Source organism: Mustela nigripes, chromosome 2 (assembly GCF_022355385.1).
Source record: "Mustela nigripes isolate SB6536 chromosome 2, MUSNIG.SB6536, whole genome shotgun sequence".
Lineage (NCBI taxonomy): Eukaryota > Metazoa > Chordata > Mammalia > Carnivora > Mustelidae > Mustela > Mustela nigripes.
In genome coordinates this window covers 22,066,936-22,086,408 of record NC_081558.1, presented here as the reverse complement: position 1 = coordinate 22,086,408, position 19,473 = coordinate 22,066,936, and the positions used below count along the sequence as shown (strand labels likewise).

The 19,473-nt window shown below is 57.5% G+C and overlaps 1 protein-coding gene across 2 annotated transcripts in view; it reads right to left on the bottom strand.

Annotated features, from left to right (window-relative positions):
- Positions 1-6,197: 6,197 nt before the first annotated feature.
- PRKCD (protein kinase C delta) overlaps positions 6,198-19,473 on the bottom strand; it is a 28,961-nt gene continuing 15,685 nt past the window's right edge. For both annotated transcript variants that reach the window (XM_059389944.1, XM_059389945.1), the window contains 16 exons: positions 18,321-18,520; positions 16,806-16,866; positions 16,472-16,634; positions 16,353-16,384; positions 15,043-15,128; positions 14,598-14,727; positions 13,756-13,856; positions 13,067-13,154; positions 12,748-12,845; positions 12,417-12,590; positions 12,161-12,252; positions 11,565-11,627; positions 10,416-10,554; positions 10,071-10,259; positions 9,353-9,481; positions 6,198-7,037 (listed from right to left, as the gene is read on the bottom strand). In XM_059389944.1, the coding sequence (XP_059245927.1) occupies positions 6,879-7,037; positions 9,353-9,481; positions 10,071-10,259; positions 10,416-10,554; positions 11,565-11,627; positions 12,161-12,252; positions 12,417-12,590; positions 12,748-12,845; positions 13,067-13,154; positions 13,756-13,856; positions 14,598-14,727; positions 15,043-15,128; positions 16,353-16,384; positions 16,472-16,634; positions 16,806-16,866; positions 18,321-18,520 (1,904 nt within the window). In that variant the 3' untranslated portion in view covers positions 6,198-6,878. The remainder of the gene's footprint in view (positions 7,038-9,352; positions 9,482-10,070; positions 10,260-10,415; positions 10,555-11,564; positions 11,628-12,160; positions 12,253-12,416; positions 12,591-12,747; positions 12,846-13,066; positions 13,155-13,755; positions 13,857-14,597; positions 14,728-15,042; positions 15,129-16,352; positions 16,385-16,471; positions 16,635-16,805; positions 16,867-18,320; positions 18,521-19,473) is intronic.

Sequence of the window (19,473 nt, the reverse complement as noted above, 5' to 3'; positions counted from 1 at the left end):
CTGTCCTTGCTATTCTCCCAGGAAGAGCCAGCAAGTCCTCTGTGTACCCACAGCCCAGGGGGTGCGCCACCCCAAGTCCCTGTCATTGCCTCCTTAACCTGCCTCCCCCTAGAGACCCTGAGGCCTCCTCCTCGCTCCCAGCGTCCTGACCTGCAGTCAGTGCTTATTGAATGCTCACAGAATGAATCAAGTCCGGCCTTCATCTCAGAGTCAGGACCTCAGATGTGCTAGAAAAGCCCCCAGCACAGGACCTAGAAACATCAGTGCAGCTTGCCTGGCCGCGGTTCGGATCCCACCAGCAGGAGAGGCATCTGGGGGCCTCCAGAAGGTTCCCCAGCCCTGCCTCTGGAACACGTGGGGGAGGGGCATGAGGGCTGAGGAGAGAGACCAGTGTGGGCTGTAAGACCCAGCAAGAGGGGGCCTCGAAGTCTCTAGACGCCGGCTGTCCTTTTTGTGGCAGCCGGTAACTTCCAACAGAATTTCCTGACAGGGGTAATTACTGCCTTTCGTATCATTTGGCTCTCACTGGTGCCAAGAATAGCGGCATTTGACATTCAAATTTTGTTTTTCGTAATTTAAATCCACACGAGACCCACTCGCCATTCATACCAGTCTTAGACAGTCACTTTCCTGCTGTCGAGCTGGCTCTCGGCCCAGAGCCCACGGCGAGGGCAGGAGTGGAGTGAGGACCCTGCTGCCGGGTCCGGAGCCGGCCCCCGACTCGCCGTCTGCAGCTCTTCGTTCCCAACCCAGGGAAACCCCGTCCCCTCCCTTTCTACACAATTCCTGGACACCAGTAGCTGGGGCCAGCCATGCCTTGTCAGGAGACAAACACATACAAATAAAGGGTTCACGAGCTCAGAATAAGAACAATGGGTTTAGGTTTCCTGCGTACTCACTGTGTGCCGAGACACACGGAGAACTTTCCACGCAGCGGCTTCCCGACTGCCTGGAGCAGGTTATATACAAGCTACAGGTGAAACACCAAGCCACAGCTGGGGCCAGGCAGGTAGAGACCCCACCCGGGCTCTGCACCTGTGTCTCATAGGTTGGTCATCAGCACTGCCCCCTGCTGGCCCAATCAAAACAAAGGCATTGGATATCCCGCTATTGTCAAACCTAAAAACCAGGGTGTAAAGACAATCTTTTTTTTTTTTTTTTTTTTTTAAACATACATTGTTTCCAAACGGAGAATTCAGGAACATTTAAGCTTAACGAGACCCATTTCCAATTCAAAGCAAGGCTTTTGTGAAGTGTGGTATTTTTAACTTGTTATTGACGCAAAGTATGCAGAATTCACTTAATTGTTTCTGAATTCATTATTTAAAACCCAGGAAGTTGCTTGGAGAAGCCTTGCCAATATTATTGATGGCAGGTTCGTGCTGGACTCTGGCCAGCCGCTGCTGCCTTGCTCTTGAACGGGGTCCCAACCCTCAGCTGAGGCTTTGGGCCTCTGCCATTCACCAGCTGGTAGACACTGTCTTCTGAGGTCCGTGGACTCTGGTCCCCTGCCATTGCTAGGGCCATAAGGCAGGACTGGCAGCCTTCCTTGCTTGTGTCTATTAGTCACCCTTGGCCCCTCCCCACGCCAGAGCAGGGGCAGGGCAGCAGAGAGGGAGGCACAGGATAGTGCTGGGGGTCTAGCAAGTGCTCAGTGGACTCGTGTTCATTCATCAGCATTTCCTGACCACCCACTGTATGCCAGGGTCAGGGTGAGTCTGAAGTAGGCAGAAAGGAGGAGCCACGCTGGTGTCCTACAGGAGGGGGAGGTTTGGGGACACACCTGGCTGCTCCGAGGGTCTACCTTTGTCCCAGCCTCTGCCTCCCCGTGTGACCTGGCCCAGCCCCCTTTCTTCTCTAACCCCAGTGCTCCGTTGTGAATCCAGGGAGAGCCCCACTGAAGACCCACAGACTCCAAGTGTCCTTCCAGCTCCCAGGCAGCCTGCCTGTGTCCCCTCCTAGCTGCCTCCACTGGCTCTGCCTGTCACCAGGCCCACCTCCCCTCTTCCTGGAGCTGCTGAGGATCCCTCACAGCTCCTAAGCAAGCCTGGGAGACTGCTTGTTTCTGTGGAAAACATCACAGCTGAGCCTCCGGCCCAGAGCCCCTGGACAGATTGTCTTTAACCTCCCAGAGCCTCGGTTTACAGATGTGTAAAATGGGGACACTAACTGTTATTACCTCATGGGGCTGTTTTGGGATTCTCAGCCTTCGATGGTGGAGGGAAAGTGTCAAGCGCGGTGCTGGACCCAGAATGTCCCCTTCACGGGCTCTTGAGACTGCTAGATCAGCGCCGTGGAGAGACGGCTCCAAGTGATGCCTGTTGAGCTCCTGGCACAGAGCAGGAACCTGTTCTATGAGGCAACGCCTGAATTTGGGAACAGAGCCCAGACTGCCACCCCACCCACAGCGCGCCTGTCTACCGTCACAGGTGCAATCAATAGAAAGCCAAGCTCCCCTCTCAGAAGGTGGGGAAGAAAAATGCCTTCCCAAGAAGGCTTTGAGATTTGCATGCTGCTTAATGTGGGCTGAGCAGCAAAGGGCTGGGCTTTCAGAGTATGGGTTTCTCGGCAGGGAAAGAGAAGAACCCGGGGGTCTTCTAAGGCCACTGAAAAAGCCTGATTTGGGGACTGGTATTAAAGTTCCAAAGGTTGAAATCACTGAGGCTACAGCCGCCCAAGGTTGGATTTGATCATAGGAGAGACCCAGGGAGTACCCCAGTGCCCCAAACCTCACAGGCCTGGCATCACCTGGTCCGTACTGACTCAGGCCTGGCTCACACCTTTGGGGGTCTTCCTTTGCCCCTTCTTTGCTTCCAGGTTCCTTTTTTCGGTTGCGTGCATCTTCCCTTCGCCGGCACCAAGGAGATAAGAAGGTGCCTGGGAGGGTAGTCAGGACTCAGAGGAACCAAAACAGGGTTTCCAGCCTCCAGTCCCACACAGGGCAGCCTAAGGTCACCCAGTGGGCACAGTTAGGGCGCAGGAGGGAGCCAGGTCCTATCCAGCTTAGAGGGGTCAAGGAGAAGGCAGGTGCATGGTGGGCTGCAGTGGGGACGTCTTGGAGCCCACGAGCCCCTCCCATCTTGGCAAATGCAATACACCTCCTTATTTCCTGCTATTAAAATCTGCGATAAACCTCCCAGCTCATATCGGCTGTGCACACCTTAATAAGGAATAAATTGAGGAAATGTGACCATAATGTTGGGGTGGATGCCAGAGACTAGATTGGAGATAGGGACTAGCCCTAGGACCCTGTTAAAGGTCAGGATAGATACCCAGATGTATAACCTCCGCATCCCTGAGCCTCTGCAAAATGATCCTTCAGCACAGCACCTCCTTGCTGGAACAAGGTGGGTTAAGAACTCAACACAGTATCTGGTGCAAAGCGGGTCCTGCCTGGTCTGAGCCGGCAGCTGCACCTGCCAGCCAGATGACCACCAGAGGGCGCTGTAGCCCAGCCAGCTCTGAGCCTTCAGCTCAGAGGGGACCTCTGGGACCACAGGCGAGGCGGGCGCGGGGACGGTGATTTGGGAGGTACAGGACTTCGCCTTCCAGAGTGTGGCCTGTTGAGAGCAGCGTTTCCTGATTTCACTTGGATGACTGGGCAAAATGCAGATTCCTGGCTCCCACCCAACTGGCTCCTGATCCCCGTGCAGCTCGGACCCTCTGGGGAGCTTTGAAAATACTGAAGGCCGGTCCCCCTCCAGAGGTGATCATTCGACCAGAGGCAGCCCTGGCATGGGGCTCCAGCGCGCTGCCAGCCCTGAGACCCACCGCTTGGAACTTGCCACGGTGGTCATATCTCCTCGGTATGCACAGTATACCGAATCTGACAGCCCCTGCCTTAAAGGGACTTGTGTGGTCATTCATTCACCCCTCTCTGTAGCCTTGCCCTGTGCTCCCAGATCTCTGGGTGCCTTCCTAAGCTGGCACATTCTAACCTGCTCGTTTGGGTCCCTTGGCCTTGCTGGTACTCAACCAGCTCCCTGACTGCTGGGCCTTCTGCTCCCTTCCCCAGTAATCCATGCAAGGGCCGGCCAGCCTCCTGGGGCCTGTGGGCGAGGCTCCCCCGTAGCTCTGCCTGAGAAGGGGGATGGCTGGGACATGGGGCAGGTGCCTCAGAGGTTTTCATCCAGTCCGGTGAGAGGCCCGGTTGGCAGGCCCTCTGTCCTGACCACCTTTCGTCCCGTTGAGGGGACGGAGTCACGGTGGCTGCTGATTACGGAGCATATTTGCAGTGTCCTGAGTCCATGGGGTACACGTAGAGACCTCAACCTCCCCCACACGTAGCAGCACGGTTATCCCCATTTGACAGAAAAGCTGAAGCTCTGGGAGGTTGTCACTCATGGAAGTCACCGACTAGGGACATGAAGGATTTGAACCCAGAGCCATCTCACAGCAGAGTCCATGCTCCTGCCCCCCACCCCGGCCTCCTGCCTCCGCACCACCCTGCCCAGTACTGAGCGAGAGGCCCCGTGTGCAGCCGGCGCAGCGCTCCCTCTGGCCCTTGCCATGGGGGCCGACAGCCCTGCTGTTTGCACACCTGCCTGCTTCTAGAAGACCTCCGAATCCAGCGAAAATGTGGCTCCGGGCCCAGCCATGAGAGGCATTTCCTGAGGCCACCAGGTCAGGCCTGGCCCCTCGCAGCTCTGAGAACAGGCCTGGAGGCAAAAAGCCTCCAGCCTCCCAGGCAGTGGGGCAGGATCCAGGTGGCTGCTTCCCCATCCCCATTCTCTGGCTCCTTAAGGTGGGCCCCACAGGCCCAGCCCCTGCCATTTCTTAGGCCCACACTGTGGGCTACCAGCATCAGTCCTGAAGGGGCTCCCCAGAACCAGGAGCCCCTCAAAGCAGCAGGATTGTCCCATTTTATAGATGACGGGAACGGAGTCCCAGTGGAAAAACTTGTGGATGGCAGAGTGGGACTTGAACTCCAGGCTCCTGGCTCTCAGCACCATGTTCTCCCCACCACCCTCCACTGCCTCTGGCTAACAAACCACTTGCCCCATCTCCACACAGGAGGAAGTAGGGTCCTCAGTGCAAGGGTCTGCCTTGGAGCTGAGAGAAAATGGAAGGAGCCTTGGAATTCAACCACCAACCATATTTTTGTTCTAAACCCACTCTACACAGCCCCAGGGGAGCTCTTGGGGCCTGTGTGTGATCGCAGCAGAGCTCGGGGACAGGCGTGCCCCAGTAGAGCCTTGTGCCATCCTGGATCCCCCAACCTGACTGTGAGCCCAAGGGACCAAACCTCACTTCCAGGCTTTTCCCTGCCCTACAGCAGAGCAGGGATTCCACGAAAGCATTTCCTGGAGAGGAGCTGGTGGATGGAGAGGGAAGGGGGACTTTATTCTCTTGAGGGAGTCGGCCCCACCCGTCCCCACGGCCCCCTCCCCCCGCCGGCACCAGCCCCACCTCTCTCCAGCCTTGGAAACTTGTACCTCGGCCCAGCAAAAATGAATTTGCTGGAAGTCAGCTGCCTGGCTGTGGGGGCCAGCCAATCAAGGGCTGGGGCACTCTGCCTACCTCTAGGGCTGCAGGGCCAGGGGCTGGACCAGAGGGGCTGGAGGGTAGGCAGGGGAAAAGAGGGAGGGAGGAGTGGGGAGAACTGCCCAGGCTCAGGGGTCACTGGTCGCCACCTCTGTCCCTTGGAGCCACTGTCCTCACTGACCACAGGCATACTGGAGCAGGGCCCTCAACCTCAACACAGCCACTCAGCATTTTCTCATCCCCTTCCCCCACCCTGCTCTCCTCCCCTTCCCCAGGTAGGCCAGGACTCTTGAGAAATAGATTCTAGAATCCTAACACAGACTCTTCTGTGGCAGGGTCGGGGATACATAGCAACGAGGTGTGGAGTTCCATCTAGCATCACCTTGCCTTGCCCCCATTTTACAGATGAGGAAGCTGAGGCTTAACATGATTGACACACCACGTCTTTCCGCTACTCTGGGATTTGAATCCAGATGGGCCTGAGGCCCGAGCTCTATGTCCTTCCTCTTCCCTGTCCTGCTCCCGGCCTCTGCTCATGCCTCTGCCTTTCCACACTGGCCCTCTCTCTCCTGACACCCTGTCGGCAGCTGCTCCCACTTCCTCCCATCCACCGTCCCACAGGCACGTTCAGGGATCCCTTCTGCCACGCAGAGAAGCCTTCTGCTCTAGGCCCAGGGCCTCGGAGCCACAGGAGACCCATAAATACAAACACATTTGCATGAAAACCCAGGGGTCTGTGTCTGTAGCTCTCAGCTCCAGGACAGCCGCCGAGGTGGGAGCAGCGGCCACCAGCTTCCTGGGACAAACACGTCCCGACAGCCAGCTCAGTACCACTCGGTGTTTATTTAGACACACAGATATAAGAACCTGGAGGTTCAAACAGTTTCTGCTCCTTTTTTGTTCCTGTGTGTGTGTGTGTGTGTGTACATATATATATATATATATATTTTTTAAAAAAATCAACACATCACTAGATCCCCCATACGTTTCTCCTCTACTGAGCATTATATACAGCCTATTACATATGTGTGTGTGTGTGTGTATATGTATATATATATATAATATATTTTTTCGATAGATAACTACATTCAAGTAATGAAACACAGGATTTACAATTTCCCTCTGACGGCAGAGGAAAAGCAAATTTTACACAGGGTTCACAGAAGTACCATAAGAGCCCAGCCAGACAGGAGCCAAGGCCCCTCTTGGGGGCCAAGGGGCGGCAGCAGCACAAACCAGGCAATCACACTCTTGCTAATTGTGGGTGGGCAGGGGGCTGCCGATGAAGGGGTGGTGCTGCCCAGCCTGCCATGCCCAGGCCGTGTGGGCAGGCCATGCTGCCTGACCCAGGCTCCCCGGCTGGGGTGCTTTGTGGGGAGGCATGTCTGGAAACCTCACTTTTCCAGGAATCTCTCAAATTTGGGGTTCACGAAGGAGAAGCCAGCGAATGCTGTTTGGTCCATGGAGTCGATGAGGTTCTTGTCGGTGTAGGAGAGGCGTGCCTTCTCGTTCAGGAACTCCTGGTCAAAGTTGCTGAAGTCTCCAGGGGACTTCTGCGGGTAGAGGGCAGCGGCACGTGAGCGGGACCCAAGGAGGGGGGCCCTCCTGAAGGTCCCCAAGTTCCCGAGACTGCCTCCCACACATCTCAGAAGCCCTGCGGTGCTGGGCCAGGCCAGAGCTGACCTTATTAAGAACAGAAAGAGGCAGACCCTAAGAGACTCTCAGGTCCAGGGAACAAAGTGAGGGCTGCTGGAGGGCAGGTGGGTGGGAAGACGGAGTAACTGGTTGATGGGTATTATGAGGGCACATGATGTAATGACCGCTGGGTGTCATATGCAACTGATGAGTCACTGATCTCTCCCCTGAAACTAATAATACACTAGATGTTAACTAACTTGAATTTTAAAAAGAGAGACAGAGAGAGAAAGAACAGAATAGGAAGTCTCTCCCAACAGCCTGAGAGGAGCCTGGCTGGACAGTAGATGCCGTCTCCCCAAGGGGAAAAAGGAAGCCAGCAAAGAGCCCTGGGCCTGGGTAAGGAGATGTGGGCATTGTCCTGAACGAGGCTCTAGGAAATGACCACCCATGAGCAAACCCCGCCCCCGAGCAAACCCCGCCCTCCATCTGTTTTTATGGGTCCCGAGAGCTATAAGGACAGCTTTCACATTTTTTAATGCTTAGGGGAAAAAAATCAAGAAGGTGATTAACATTTCATGACATGTAAACATGAAATGAAATCCAAATTCCAGTGTCCGCAAATGAAGTTTTATTCATACAAAACTATACCCATTCGGGGGCGCCTGGGTGGCTCAGTGGGTTAAAGCCTCTGCCTTCGGCTCAGGTCATGATCTCAGGGTCCTGGGATCGAGCCCCACATCGGGCTCTCTGCTCGGCAGGGAGCCTGCTTCCTCCTCTCTCTCTGCCTGCCTTTCTGCCTACTTGTGATCTCTGTCTGTCAAATAAATAAATAAAATCTTTAAAAAAAAAAAAAAACTATACCCATTCGTTGACAAATTTTCTGTGGCTGCTTTGTTGAGACCGTCTGGCCTGCAAAGCCTAAAATATGTACCATCAGACTGTTCCAGGAGAAGTTTGCCAACTCTCTGCTCCTGAGGATACAATGAAATGGGAACAGAAGAGATCTCAGGCCAGTGGCCTTCAGGCCAAACTAAGCAGGCAGGTACAGTCATTCTGACTGGCACTGGGTTTTAATGGATTTGAGCCAGTTGTTTTACAATTGGGCAATTTTTGACATAAAAGTCCAGATTTCTGGCTGCTTTTGAAAACTGGCAGCCCTGGACCCATTTCCCAGAGTGTGCGCTCCTGGCGTGGAGGTACCCTCAGACAGCTTGCCCTAGGTCCCTAACCATTTCCCACAGACCCACACACCTGCCCCTGCCCCGTGCTTTTTGCTGCAGAGAAAGGAATCTACCCATCTATCAAAAGCAAGAGACTGAGAACAGGCTGTGTGATTTTCCCCCAGCAGGTGCCCAGACCAGGAGGCCCCTGGTTCAGGGGAAGCACTCTCTAGCCTCGAGGAACATCGCGGGGCACATTGCGCAAGCTGCCAGAGTGTCCTGACAGAAGGCCAGAGGGAAGAGCCGAGGTCACAGAAGGGCCATGGAGTCCAACTCCTTATCTGAGAATTCGGGCACCAACCTGCCTCTGCTCTCCTGCCAGCTCCTAGGAGGCCTCTGCAGATTCCGGACCTCTGTGGAAAGACCCCTCCTCTGTCTGGAAGGCCTCCTAGCCGCCCTCCCTGCCCTGCTCACATCCTGCTTCTCCTCAGCCCTGCTCTGTTCTTTGTATCTGAGCTCCTGCTCAGTTGTCCCAGTGACAACTGATCATGTATGGTCTTGTGACAGCCCCTGCATGGTCATCTCATATCATAAACGATCATCAGTGTGCAAGCTTCTTATCTCTCCCAAGAGCCAGCACTCCTTTGGCTCTGGGCTTCCTGCTCTGCTGGGGAGCTAGCATGGCACCCCGCACCCTGCACTCGGGCCCTTGGCATTTCTAAGACTTACTGGAAGATGGACTGGGTGGATGGAGGCAGGGAGAGAGGACTTAACTGATTGCCAAGGCACAGTGCCTGGCATACAGGGGCGTTAAAGGTCCACTGAAGGGTGGCTGGATCCACAGTCCCCCCCGTTTGTTGACTGACTGACTGACTGACTGAGAGGCGGTGTGTGATGAGAACACAAAGGTAGAGGCAGAGACAGAAGGTGCCGGGGTGGCCAGGGAAGCAGGCTTGCTAGAAGGATGGAGAGGAGGAAAGTGTGCCGATGAAGCGAGAGGGAGGCAGGGCCCAGAAGGCAGTGGAGGGCAGGAGCAAGTGGGTGGCCCCCACGGGAGTGAGATCACGTACCACTTTGGGCTTGAAGGGCGGCTCCACAGCCCGTTTCTCCAGCAGAGTCCAGTTGATGGTCTTGAAGAAGGGGTGGATTTTGATGTTCCCACTCACTCCCAGCCTCTTGCTTGTATCCCTTTCAAGCAGCTGTAACCCAGCAGGGGCCCTGGTTAGCATCCGATGACTTTGGGGAACCCAGGGCCTCAGCGAATCCCAAGCGGGCCCAGAAGGGCCCAGGAGGGTCTAGCCTGGCCCCATGGTCCAGCCCAGGGCTTCTGAAGCTGAGAGGGTCCCCCCAGACACAACAGGCCACGCAGGAGGGTTGTGGGGACTTCCTGCCGGGGGTCCGTGAGTCAAAGCAGTGGTGTTTACCGGGTGTCCACGACGTGCCGGGCACAGAGCCGAGCACCACGCATTCATGGGGTGTCTCCCCAAAACCCCGTGAGGAAGCTTCTCCTACGGCCTCCATTCAGCAGATCGGGAGACAGACTCCGAGTTTAGCTTCAGGTCTGTCTGCCTCCTGCCCTAAGCTCATAATCACTGTGCCGGGCTGATTCAGCGCGGCTGGACTCAGGAGCTCCCGGGAACGCGGAGAGCCAACAATGCCCTCACCACGTGAGGACCAGAGCACCGGCGGCGAGGCTGCCATTCCGGAGACGAGGGGCCCCTGGCCTTCCCAGGACCCGTGTGTCTGCTGGTCCCCCCGCCCCAGCCAGCCTGGCCCGGAGCCTCCCACCTTCTCCAGGATGTCCTTGGACTCCTTGGTGATCCAGCGGGGATAGTGCGGGGTGTCCACGCGGATGGACTCAAAGAGCTCGTCCTCATCGTCCCCATGGAAGGGGGACTGACCGATGAGCATCTCGTACAGAAGGACTCCGAAGGACCACCAGTCCACGGAGAACGAGTACTTGAGGCCCTGCAAGATCTGGGGCAGGAGAAGCGGGGCCGGAGCTGAGAGGAGCCCCCGAGCCGGAGGCCTGGCCAGGCTCCCTCGTGTTCCTGGCCGCAGCTCGGGGCATCACCGTCTCCCCACCCTGCGGAGACATTTCCTGGGCGGGCGGCCGGCAGGCGGCCCGCTCACCTCAGGGGCGATGTAGTCAGGAGTGCCGCAGAATGTGCTAGCCTGTTTGTCCCCGACGATGTTCTCCTTGCACATCCCGAAGTCGGCGATCTTGATGTGGCCGTCCTGGTCCAGCATCACATTGTCCAGCTTGAGGTCCCTGCGAGCGGGGAGGAAAGGGAGTCACCGGGGGCCAGTGCCCCATTTCCCTCAGCCCCCATGTCTCCATTTCCAGTCCTGTAAGCCTAGGACCTCCCCCCAGGGGACAAGGGAACGAGGGAGAGAAAAGGAAACCGAAGAAGAGGTGCTAAAAACACGGGTTTCCTGAAAAACCCCTACTGGTGTGCCACGTGCTGGATACACGCCACCTGACTTCCTAAAACCCACACTGAAGCTCAGGGAGGTGACGTCACTTGCCCAGGGTCACCTAACCAGTCAGCAGCGGACGTGGCCCTGAGATCAGGTTTGACCCCACAAAGGCAGGCACCATGTCTGTTTTACACAGTTTGTGGTTTCGTGGATAACTGATACACCTGGGGTACTAGAAAAGGGCAAACAGCAGAAGTCTGTCTTCACTAACCTCAGGAACCACGCCCGCCCCAGGGCGATGGCACGCACGGACGAGCACGCTACAGTTCATGGCTCCCCCAACCACCACCTTCTAGAACCCAAGTCCTATTTGATCCACACTGTCCCATGGATTCAATTTCCATCTGACCATGCATCTTGACCTTGTCCCACATCAAAGCCCAGCGCTCGGGATCAGCCTTATTGATGGGCCCCTCCCCACATCCAGGATGGGGCTGTTTTTTACTGGGTGAAAACTGATGGAAGCCGGCCCTCCCTCCCGACAGCTCAGACGGGGCTTGGGAGCAAGACCGATCGCTTCCAGGAAGGGAGACAGCATCCCAGGCAGTTCCGTGCTCCCGCCAATGGCGCCAAGTATGGGCAACGTGTTCCCAGGCCCTGGAGCTGGGCCAGCCTCAGCAGAGGGGCCACAGAAATCCAAGCAATAGAGTAGGAGGCTCAGGCAAATACCCAACTAAAGCCAGACTCTGAGTGGAGATGAGGCCATGGCTGGGCCAGGCTTCATGCAGAGCCTTCTGGGGTCTATGATGGGGTTGGAGCTTTCCCTTCTAAAACCACCCCCAACACACCGTCGCCTTGTACCTGTAAATGATTCCCTTGCTGTGCAGAAACTGCAGTCCACAGACGATCTCGGCTGCATAAAACCTGCATGATGGAGACCAAGTGTTCCCGTATTTCTGCGACCAACTCCTGCTTCTCCCTGGGCCCCCATCCCCGCCCCCAGGGGCAGGAAATGCTGCAAATAACTCCGGGCCACCTGGGCCTCATTAAGCACATCTTGTATCAGGGAAGAAGGGGCTGGCAAACAAGGCCAAAAAGGAAATTATGAAGGTAGAGCTTCAAAGGAGTTAATTCTCCATCATAAGAGTGTATGCACTTAAATAGATAAACACATGTGCCAGAGTTGGGGGCGTGCATGCCAGTCTGGGGGCCTATAGCAGGGTCCTGTGTTGTGCAGCATCACCATCCACAAGGCTGCCCGAGGCTCAGGGAGGGGACAGGATGCTGGCACTCACCCACCATCCACAACTTCCCATATGCTGGGGAGACCCCCAGCTCCGGTCTCCCCACCCCCAGCTCTAGCCCTGGCTGGCTGTTCCAGGGAGAAGGAAGCAGGAACGGAGGGGAGACCAGCAGTGGACTCCCCCCAATACACACTCATCAGGGCCCTCACGTACGTGGCGCGGTAGAGCTCGAAGCGGCCTTTGTCCTGGATGTGGTACATCAGGTCTCCCCCGTTGAGGAACTCCATCACGAAGAACAGGTGGTCCTGGGATGGGGAGAGGGGTGAGCAGGGGCACAGTATAGGGCAGAAGGCTGCTGAGGACCACCGGGGGCAAGCTGGGAAGTAGGGGACACCTCTGTCCTGAGGACATGGGGGGGCAGGGGGCAGGCCACGGCTACTAGGGCAGTAACCATGAGTGAGCTGGACACCTTGGTCTGGAACGTGCAGAAGAGGTGGGTGAGAAAGGGATTCTCCCAGGCAAGTGCCAGGACTCGCTTCTCCACCATGGTGCACTCCACATCGTCGTCGATCAGAACCACGTCCTTCTTGAGGGCCTTGATAGCGAAGAACTCCTTTTTGCCCTTCAGCTCTGCCAGCAGCACCTGATGGGTGGGCAGGATGCTGAGCAGGGGAAGGCCAGGCCAAAGGGCCAGGACACCCCAGCCCTGCCCCATCGGGAAGAAGCCAGGTAGGGTGGGATGCAGGGGCCCTTGCTGGGCCCAGGCCCCTTGAGCTGCCCCAGGCCCAAAGGCCCCTTACCTTCCCAAAGCTGCCTTTGCCCAGGACCTTGTGGAAGGTGAAGTTCTCAATGTTGCACCTGCTGCTGCCCTCCCAGATCTTGCCGTAGGTCCCACTGTCTGCCCAAGAGATGGCACTTTAGACTCAGGTCTCTGTCCGCTGAGGCCCCCCGCCCTTGGGGCCAAGGGGTCGGGTGGGGTGAGGGGCCTCAGAGAGGAAAGGGCTCCCTCTCCAGGGGTGGTGCCTCCGCTCAGGTCTTGGCAACTGGGGGAGGTCGGGCTCCCATCTCGAGTCCAGTGGGGAGTGGGGGCTTTCCTGGAGAAAATGGGCCCAGCTTTACCTGGGACAATGTCTCCAGGGACTCCTGACTTCCTCTCAAAATTCTGGTAGATTCCAACAGTCTCTGTTTCTGACTTCCGGGAGGGTCTCTGGAGGAGGGGATAGAGGTTGGCGGCCAGACAGGCATACCGTGATCAGAACTCCCAGCCCAGAGGAAGGACCCCCACCATCCGTAACTCTGTTCTCAAAACCAACCACTGGGGGCCAGCAGGGGCAGAGCCCAGGACCTCCAGGTAGTGCACACGTGAGTATACACACACACACACACACACAACTTCCCATGGCACAGGGACATCTTGATGGTCTGGAAGGCAGCGATTACAAACAAAAGTTTGGCACACTGAGTCCCGCCTCCCAACCACTTACCCAATAGATTGGTATTTGTGCTGCCTTCACCTCTAACTGATTCTAGAATTTTACCTGAGGTTTTATAGCATTCCTCAAGCCCTTCCCACATCTAAACACCCAAACACACACACACACACGCACACATACACTTTTAGTTCCAAGCATTCCAACCTTGTGTTCTTCCAGGCTCACCAAGTAAAGAACTGCTCAAATAATTTGTTATGAGAACAAGCTCACCACCTTCTGCTGCCTAAATCTTGGGACTGGATCTTCCAAAAGTGGGGTTTTTCAAGTTATAAACACCCCTTGCCCCCCGCCAGGGTTCCCACAGCACCTGCCCACCTGGGTCACTTGGTTCAGCGCCTCCGCCAAGAGCTTCTGATTAATGCCGCAGAGGTTGGCCACTTTCTTCTGGCACTTATGGTGGACATTCATGCCGCAGTCTGGGGTGAAGGAGACAGGGCCATCAGAGCCCCTGCCCGGGGCGGGACCAAATAGGCCACCAGCAAGCTCTGGAAGAACTGTCTCCCTTCCCAGGCTCGGCCAAGGGCAGGGAGGAGGGAAGAGGGTAGGAAGAACCAGAGCTTTGGTGCGGTCCGCTGGGTTTCCTGTTCTGATTTCTAATTTCTAAAATATTTCTATTATTTAGAAATAAATGCATCTGGAGCATCCCGAGCACTTCAAATTTTTCATTATTTAAAGAAGAAAAAGAAAAAGCCATAGCTATGAGACCTAATTCTAAACCCTTTAAGGAATGTCTAGGACAACTGAGACAAGTCACTTTCCCTCTGCGCGGGTGGGGGGGAGGGGGCGTTTCTCCTGTTTCTGCCTCGCTAAAGCCTGGAGAGGGGGCAGGGGTCTATGAGGCTTATTTGCTGAACACCTGCTAGTGTGCGTCGGGCCTTGCGTCCCCCTCCCCCATGACTCTTTGGGCCGTACTCTACTCTAACTCTACCTTACCCTTGAGGACACTGAGCTTAGAGAGGTGGGCCCTCCTGGTCACACAGCAGGTAAACGGGAGAGGCAGTCAGGCCAGCAGGGGGTGGGGGCAGCATCGAGGCCTTCCCCCAGGAACAGGGCAAAAGCAGTCGGAGTTGTTTGGAGTTTAAGAAACCCGGGTAGGCAGGCGCCGGCGGGGAGTGCCCTTCTGTCCTGCCCTAGCCCCCAAGCTGGGGGACACGCACCTTCACATTTTAATCCCTGCTTCACCAGCCCCCAGAGCAGGCTGCCACAGTGGTCACAGAAGGTGGGGCTCATGTAGTTGTAAACCTTGAATCGGTGCGGCATGTCGATGTTGAAACGTTCTTTCTGGAACTGGGGAGGAGACAGGGGTGGTCACAGGCTGAGGGTCCCAGACCAGTGCCAGCTCCTTCCTCAACCCCTAGCTCTCCCCAACCCCATGCAGGGCAAGATGCCCGACAGGGCTCCCCCCCCCCCCCCCCCCGGGGGGGGGCCCCCCCGGGGCCCCCCCCCCCCCCCCCCCACCGGGGACTGGGCAACCCAGGAGTCCCAGGACGGACCAGGAAAAATGGGGAGAAGGGTGGGCTCTACGGGGAAAGGCTGGGGAGAGCCCGGATCCCTCCCTGCTGGCCGAGCCCCCCCAGGTCCCCGCCCCGGGCCCAGCCTCACTATGGTGTCCCGGCTGTTGGCTGCGGTGCCCGTGCACCGGCCGATGATCTTGTCGATGCATTTCTTGTGGATGGCAGCGTTGCATTCTTGAGGGGGCACAGGCCGAGGGTGGGGGGAGGCAGCGGGAGGAGCAGAGCTGTGAGCTGGCGCCGCTGGGCCGGTCAGGCCCTCTATACAAAGCCGCTGTTCTCCCCGACCGCCCACACCCTCACCCCACACGGGCCTGGGGCCCACAGCTGGCTTCTTCTCTCCTCCTGCCTGCCCTGGCAGGAGGGGCCTGGGAAGAGGAGGGGCAGGGAGGGACAGGCCAATCGGGAGGGTCTCCGAGATGAGGGGTGGCTCAAGGGGGCCTAGTGGGCAGTGGGGGGCGGCTGCGAGGGGCATGGAGTGTTGCAGCAAGAGGACCGCAGGCAGGCAGGAACCAGGACAGCAAACAGGTCCTAAGCGCTCTCTCACGCTCAGGTGCACACACACAAACACACACACACCCAACACAAAGAGCCTGCGACACACATACTGATGCGTAAGAACAGGGAACTCCCGGTACAGAATCATTATTGTGTCTATCGCCTAAAAGGCAGCTTTATATATTTTACCCCATTTGATCTTTATAATGGTTCCTAGCCCTATTTTACTGAGGCACAGAGAGGTTAAGTCTTTCTGCCTAAGGCCCTCCGGGTAGGAAGTGGCAGAGCCGGGACTCGAACCCGGGCCATCTGGCTCCAGAGCCTGTGTCCGGAACCATAGCCACGTGTGTACGTGTGTACCTAGGCAAACACGCGTCCCCACAGAAGCACATGCGCAGCCAGGGGTGGACTGGAAAAGTTTGCCTCAGCTGTCTGGGGGAACAGAGCCGTGATGGGTGGCTCTGACTGATTCTGTGTAAATCCTGTACTGAGGCCTATTTGGGCTGCGATGCTCCCAAGCGTGAGTGGGCTGGGAAGAGACACAGAGAACTGGCTTCTGTGAGCCACAGCAACAACCCCCCCTACCCCTGGCCCCGCTGGGTGTGGCTCTCCTACCTACATTCTGAAGGGGAAACCTCAAGCACGCACACGGGCACATGGGGACCCCATCCAGGCACACAGTCCTCACACGGGGACACGGGCTCCCCTAAGCACACACACAGGCACACGGGGATCCTGTCTGGGCACATCGTCCTCACAACGGGGACATGGGCTCCCCTGAGCACACACACGGGCACACAGGGACCCTGTCCACACACACAGTCCTCACATGGGGACACAGGCTCCCCCGAGTATATACATAGGCGCCGGTGGGCACGCAAGCTGGGCCGAGAAGACACTTACGTCTGCATTTGTAGCCTTGCTTGTTGAGACCCCTGAAAGACAAAGCCCCCAGCAGGGTCAGGGCTGGCTCTGGGCCCTCCCTGCCCCACCCCACCCCGGCAGACACAGCCATCCCTCACCAGACGAAGTCTTTGCACACAGAACAGAAAGTGGGCTGCCCGAAGAACGTGGCAATGAACTCGTGGTTCTTGATGTAGTGGATTTTGGCCTGTTTGATGGCTCCACGGCGGTTCATAGTTGGGAACTTGGCCTCGTCTTCACCACGCATGGACTGTTTGCAATCTGGGGCCCGTGGGGTCGTGAAGTCAGTCCCAGCCCCGGGAAGGACAACATTCCTGGAGTCCCTCCCAGGGTGGCTCTGGGGAGACCGTTGATAGGGACCGCTTCCCTGAGCTTCAATCCTAGCTCCAGCCTCTCAACCTACGTCCCCAGCCCAGGGCAGGAGGGTCTTACCTACATCTTCCAGGAAATACTGCACAGACATCAACACCTTGGCCTGGGGTTGTAGGTCCAGCTGCAGAAGTGAGGGTTGGCGGAGGATCAGTGAGGGCGGGCTCCAGCCAAGCTGGACTCAGAACCCGCCCCCATGGTTGGTCCCCCAAGGCCAAGGGAGTCCTGGCAGCCTGAGCCGGACACCTGTCTGCCCAGTGTGGGCATGGCCCCGCCCTTGAGCCCCGCCCCCACACCCCAACCCAGGGGTATTATTACATTTGGGGAAGTGAAAGGATCCAGCTCACACCCAGGCCGGCCACACGGCCCAGGAACAGAGTGGGAAGGGAAACTCCCCAGCCCCACCCTTGCTGCCCCCTTGACAAGGATCTTAGAATAGAGCCCCCCTCCCCCAGTCCCTGCACATGCAGACAGACAGACAGATGTGTGCTGACACCCCCACACTGGTGCTCTCCATGGAGGGGGCTCTGCACGCCCAGTCCCCCCACACAGTTCCGAAGGCAGGACCTTCACCTCTCCCAGGACCCATGCCTGCTCCCTGATACTGTCCCTCGGCAGAGTAGACAGAGAACACAGCAAGGATCTCCGCCTGGCCGGCCAAGGGCTGGTACAGCTCTGCATCAACTCCTCTCCTGGCTTGGTCCCTTCATGCCTCACGGGAGGCTGACCAGAGTCCCCGACGGTCTGGGGTTTTTTCCCATGGGGACATCTTAGCTGCAGGAGCCCAAAGGTGACCCCAGGGGGCAAGAGACACCCGGGCAGCACAGATATCCTGTGGCCACGAGGGATATGTGGCCAGGTGCACGTGTGGAGGCCGGGTTCCAGCGGGTGAGTGGTGGTCCTCGGCTTTCCCTTTCTCCCATGCCCTCACTGTTGAAGCCACATAACTGTGCTCCCTCAGGCCCGCCTGCACCCCAAACACCTGTGAAGGTTCCAACAGAACTTGGGATGACGGATGTTTCTGAGAGGGGGTCTGGACCTGGTGGTGGGGCTGGGACATCCCCGCACACACATTTTGAGATGTTTTACCATGTGCGTATCCTGCTTCTGTGAAACTAAAAGGGAAGAAGGAAGGTGTAGGGGTGGGGGTGACTCTCTTGAGCACCTACTATGTGCCCAGCACTACAGGAAGCCTTTGGCATCCAGTGGCTCATTTCCCCTGAACAACCGACCCCGAGGTAGGGTCCTTAATGGATTTGGACACAGACTCAGAGGAGCTGGGACCCGGTGGATCGCAGAGCTGGAGCAGCTACAGAGCTGCTCAGGAGGCCAGACGGGGCCCGTGCACACGCGTGTGCACCACCACAGCCCACGTGCCCTCACCCACCCCATACACGCGCGTGCACTCCTACAGCCGTGTTCCTTCACCCACACCCCACGCACACATGGAGGCACCACTGTGCAGCCGCACGCCCCACCCCCACGCTGTGCACACACGCGTGCACCCCCACAGCCCACGCGCCCTCACCCACGCTGCCTGCACCCGTGTGTTCGCGGCTGCCGCCCCCACGCCCTCACCCAGAACTCGGCCTTGCCGTTGTTCTTCTTGCAGCGCTCAGCCAGCACCGACACGCCCACCGTCACCTCGGACATGGGCTCTTCGGCTGCCCGCATCAGCACGATCTGGATGACTCGGCCCTCGTAGATGTGGGCGTCAAATGTGGACTTCCACTCGGGGTACATGGTGGGCTTCTTCTGCACCAGCGTCTTCCCGCGCTCTGCAACACGGCCAGGCAAAGGTCTGGCCGGGGCCCCTCTCTCCTGCCCTCCCCAGGTCCCCACAGCCTTCAGCCCCCGAGGCTGCCTAGCTTCCCCCTACCCCCGCCCTGAGAGCCCTCCTAAGGCTCTTCTCATCCTCAGCCTTCACTACCGTGCTATGTGCACCTCTCCAGCTTGTCATTCCTAACACTCCAAACACCAAACTGCCAGCAGCTCCTCTAGGCTGCCCAGCTAGGTGCCCCCTCCAGGCTTCTGCTCCTGCTGCTCCCTCATCCTGTGACCCTCTTCCTTCAGCCCCGCTTAGCTGTCACCTCCCCTCATGGCACTCTCTCAGTGAACACACTGCGGGCCCTCATGCTAGCCACAACACTGGAGGTGAGGAACATGGTGAAAGAGAAGACAAACCAGTGCCTGTCCCCCTAGAGCCCAGTCCAGGATAGAGACATTACGAGCCCACAAATCCCTCAAGTAAACATTAAATCACAGCTGGGATGAGACCGAAGGAGGCAGGGCCAGGGTCTAGACCTGGTCTGGGTCATGGTCAGGTATGTGGACCAGCCTAAGATCAGGGAATGCTTCCTGGAGGAAGGGACAGCTCAGCTGAGACCTAAGGGGTAAGTCAGGGGTTTAGCAGGTGAGGACCAAAGCCAAAAGGAATGGTGTGAGATATCTGCCTCTTCCAGGAAGACCTCCCTGACCCCAGCCTGGGACAGGGCCTCTTCTGGGCTTCCCTATCACAGGACTCAGTGTCTCTTATACTTGACCACCCGACCGTAAGCCCCACAAGGGCAGGGTCAAGTCAGCCCCGGAGCACAGCAGTGTCCTCAGGGCCCAGCATAGAGTCTGACACAGATGGACATGAGGAAACTGTTGGGGGACACCCCCAACGGGGGAGGAGCCAGAAGCATGTCTCCCCCCCCCCCCCCCCCCCCCCCCCCCCCCCCCCCCCCCC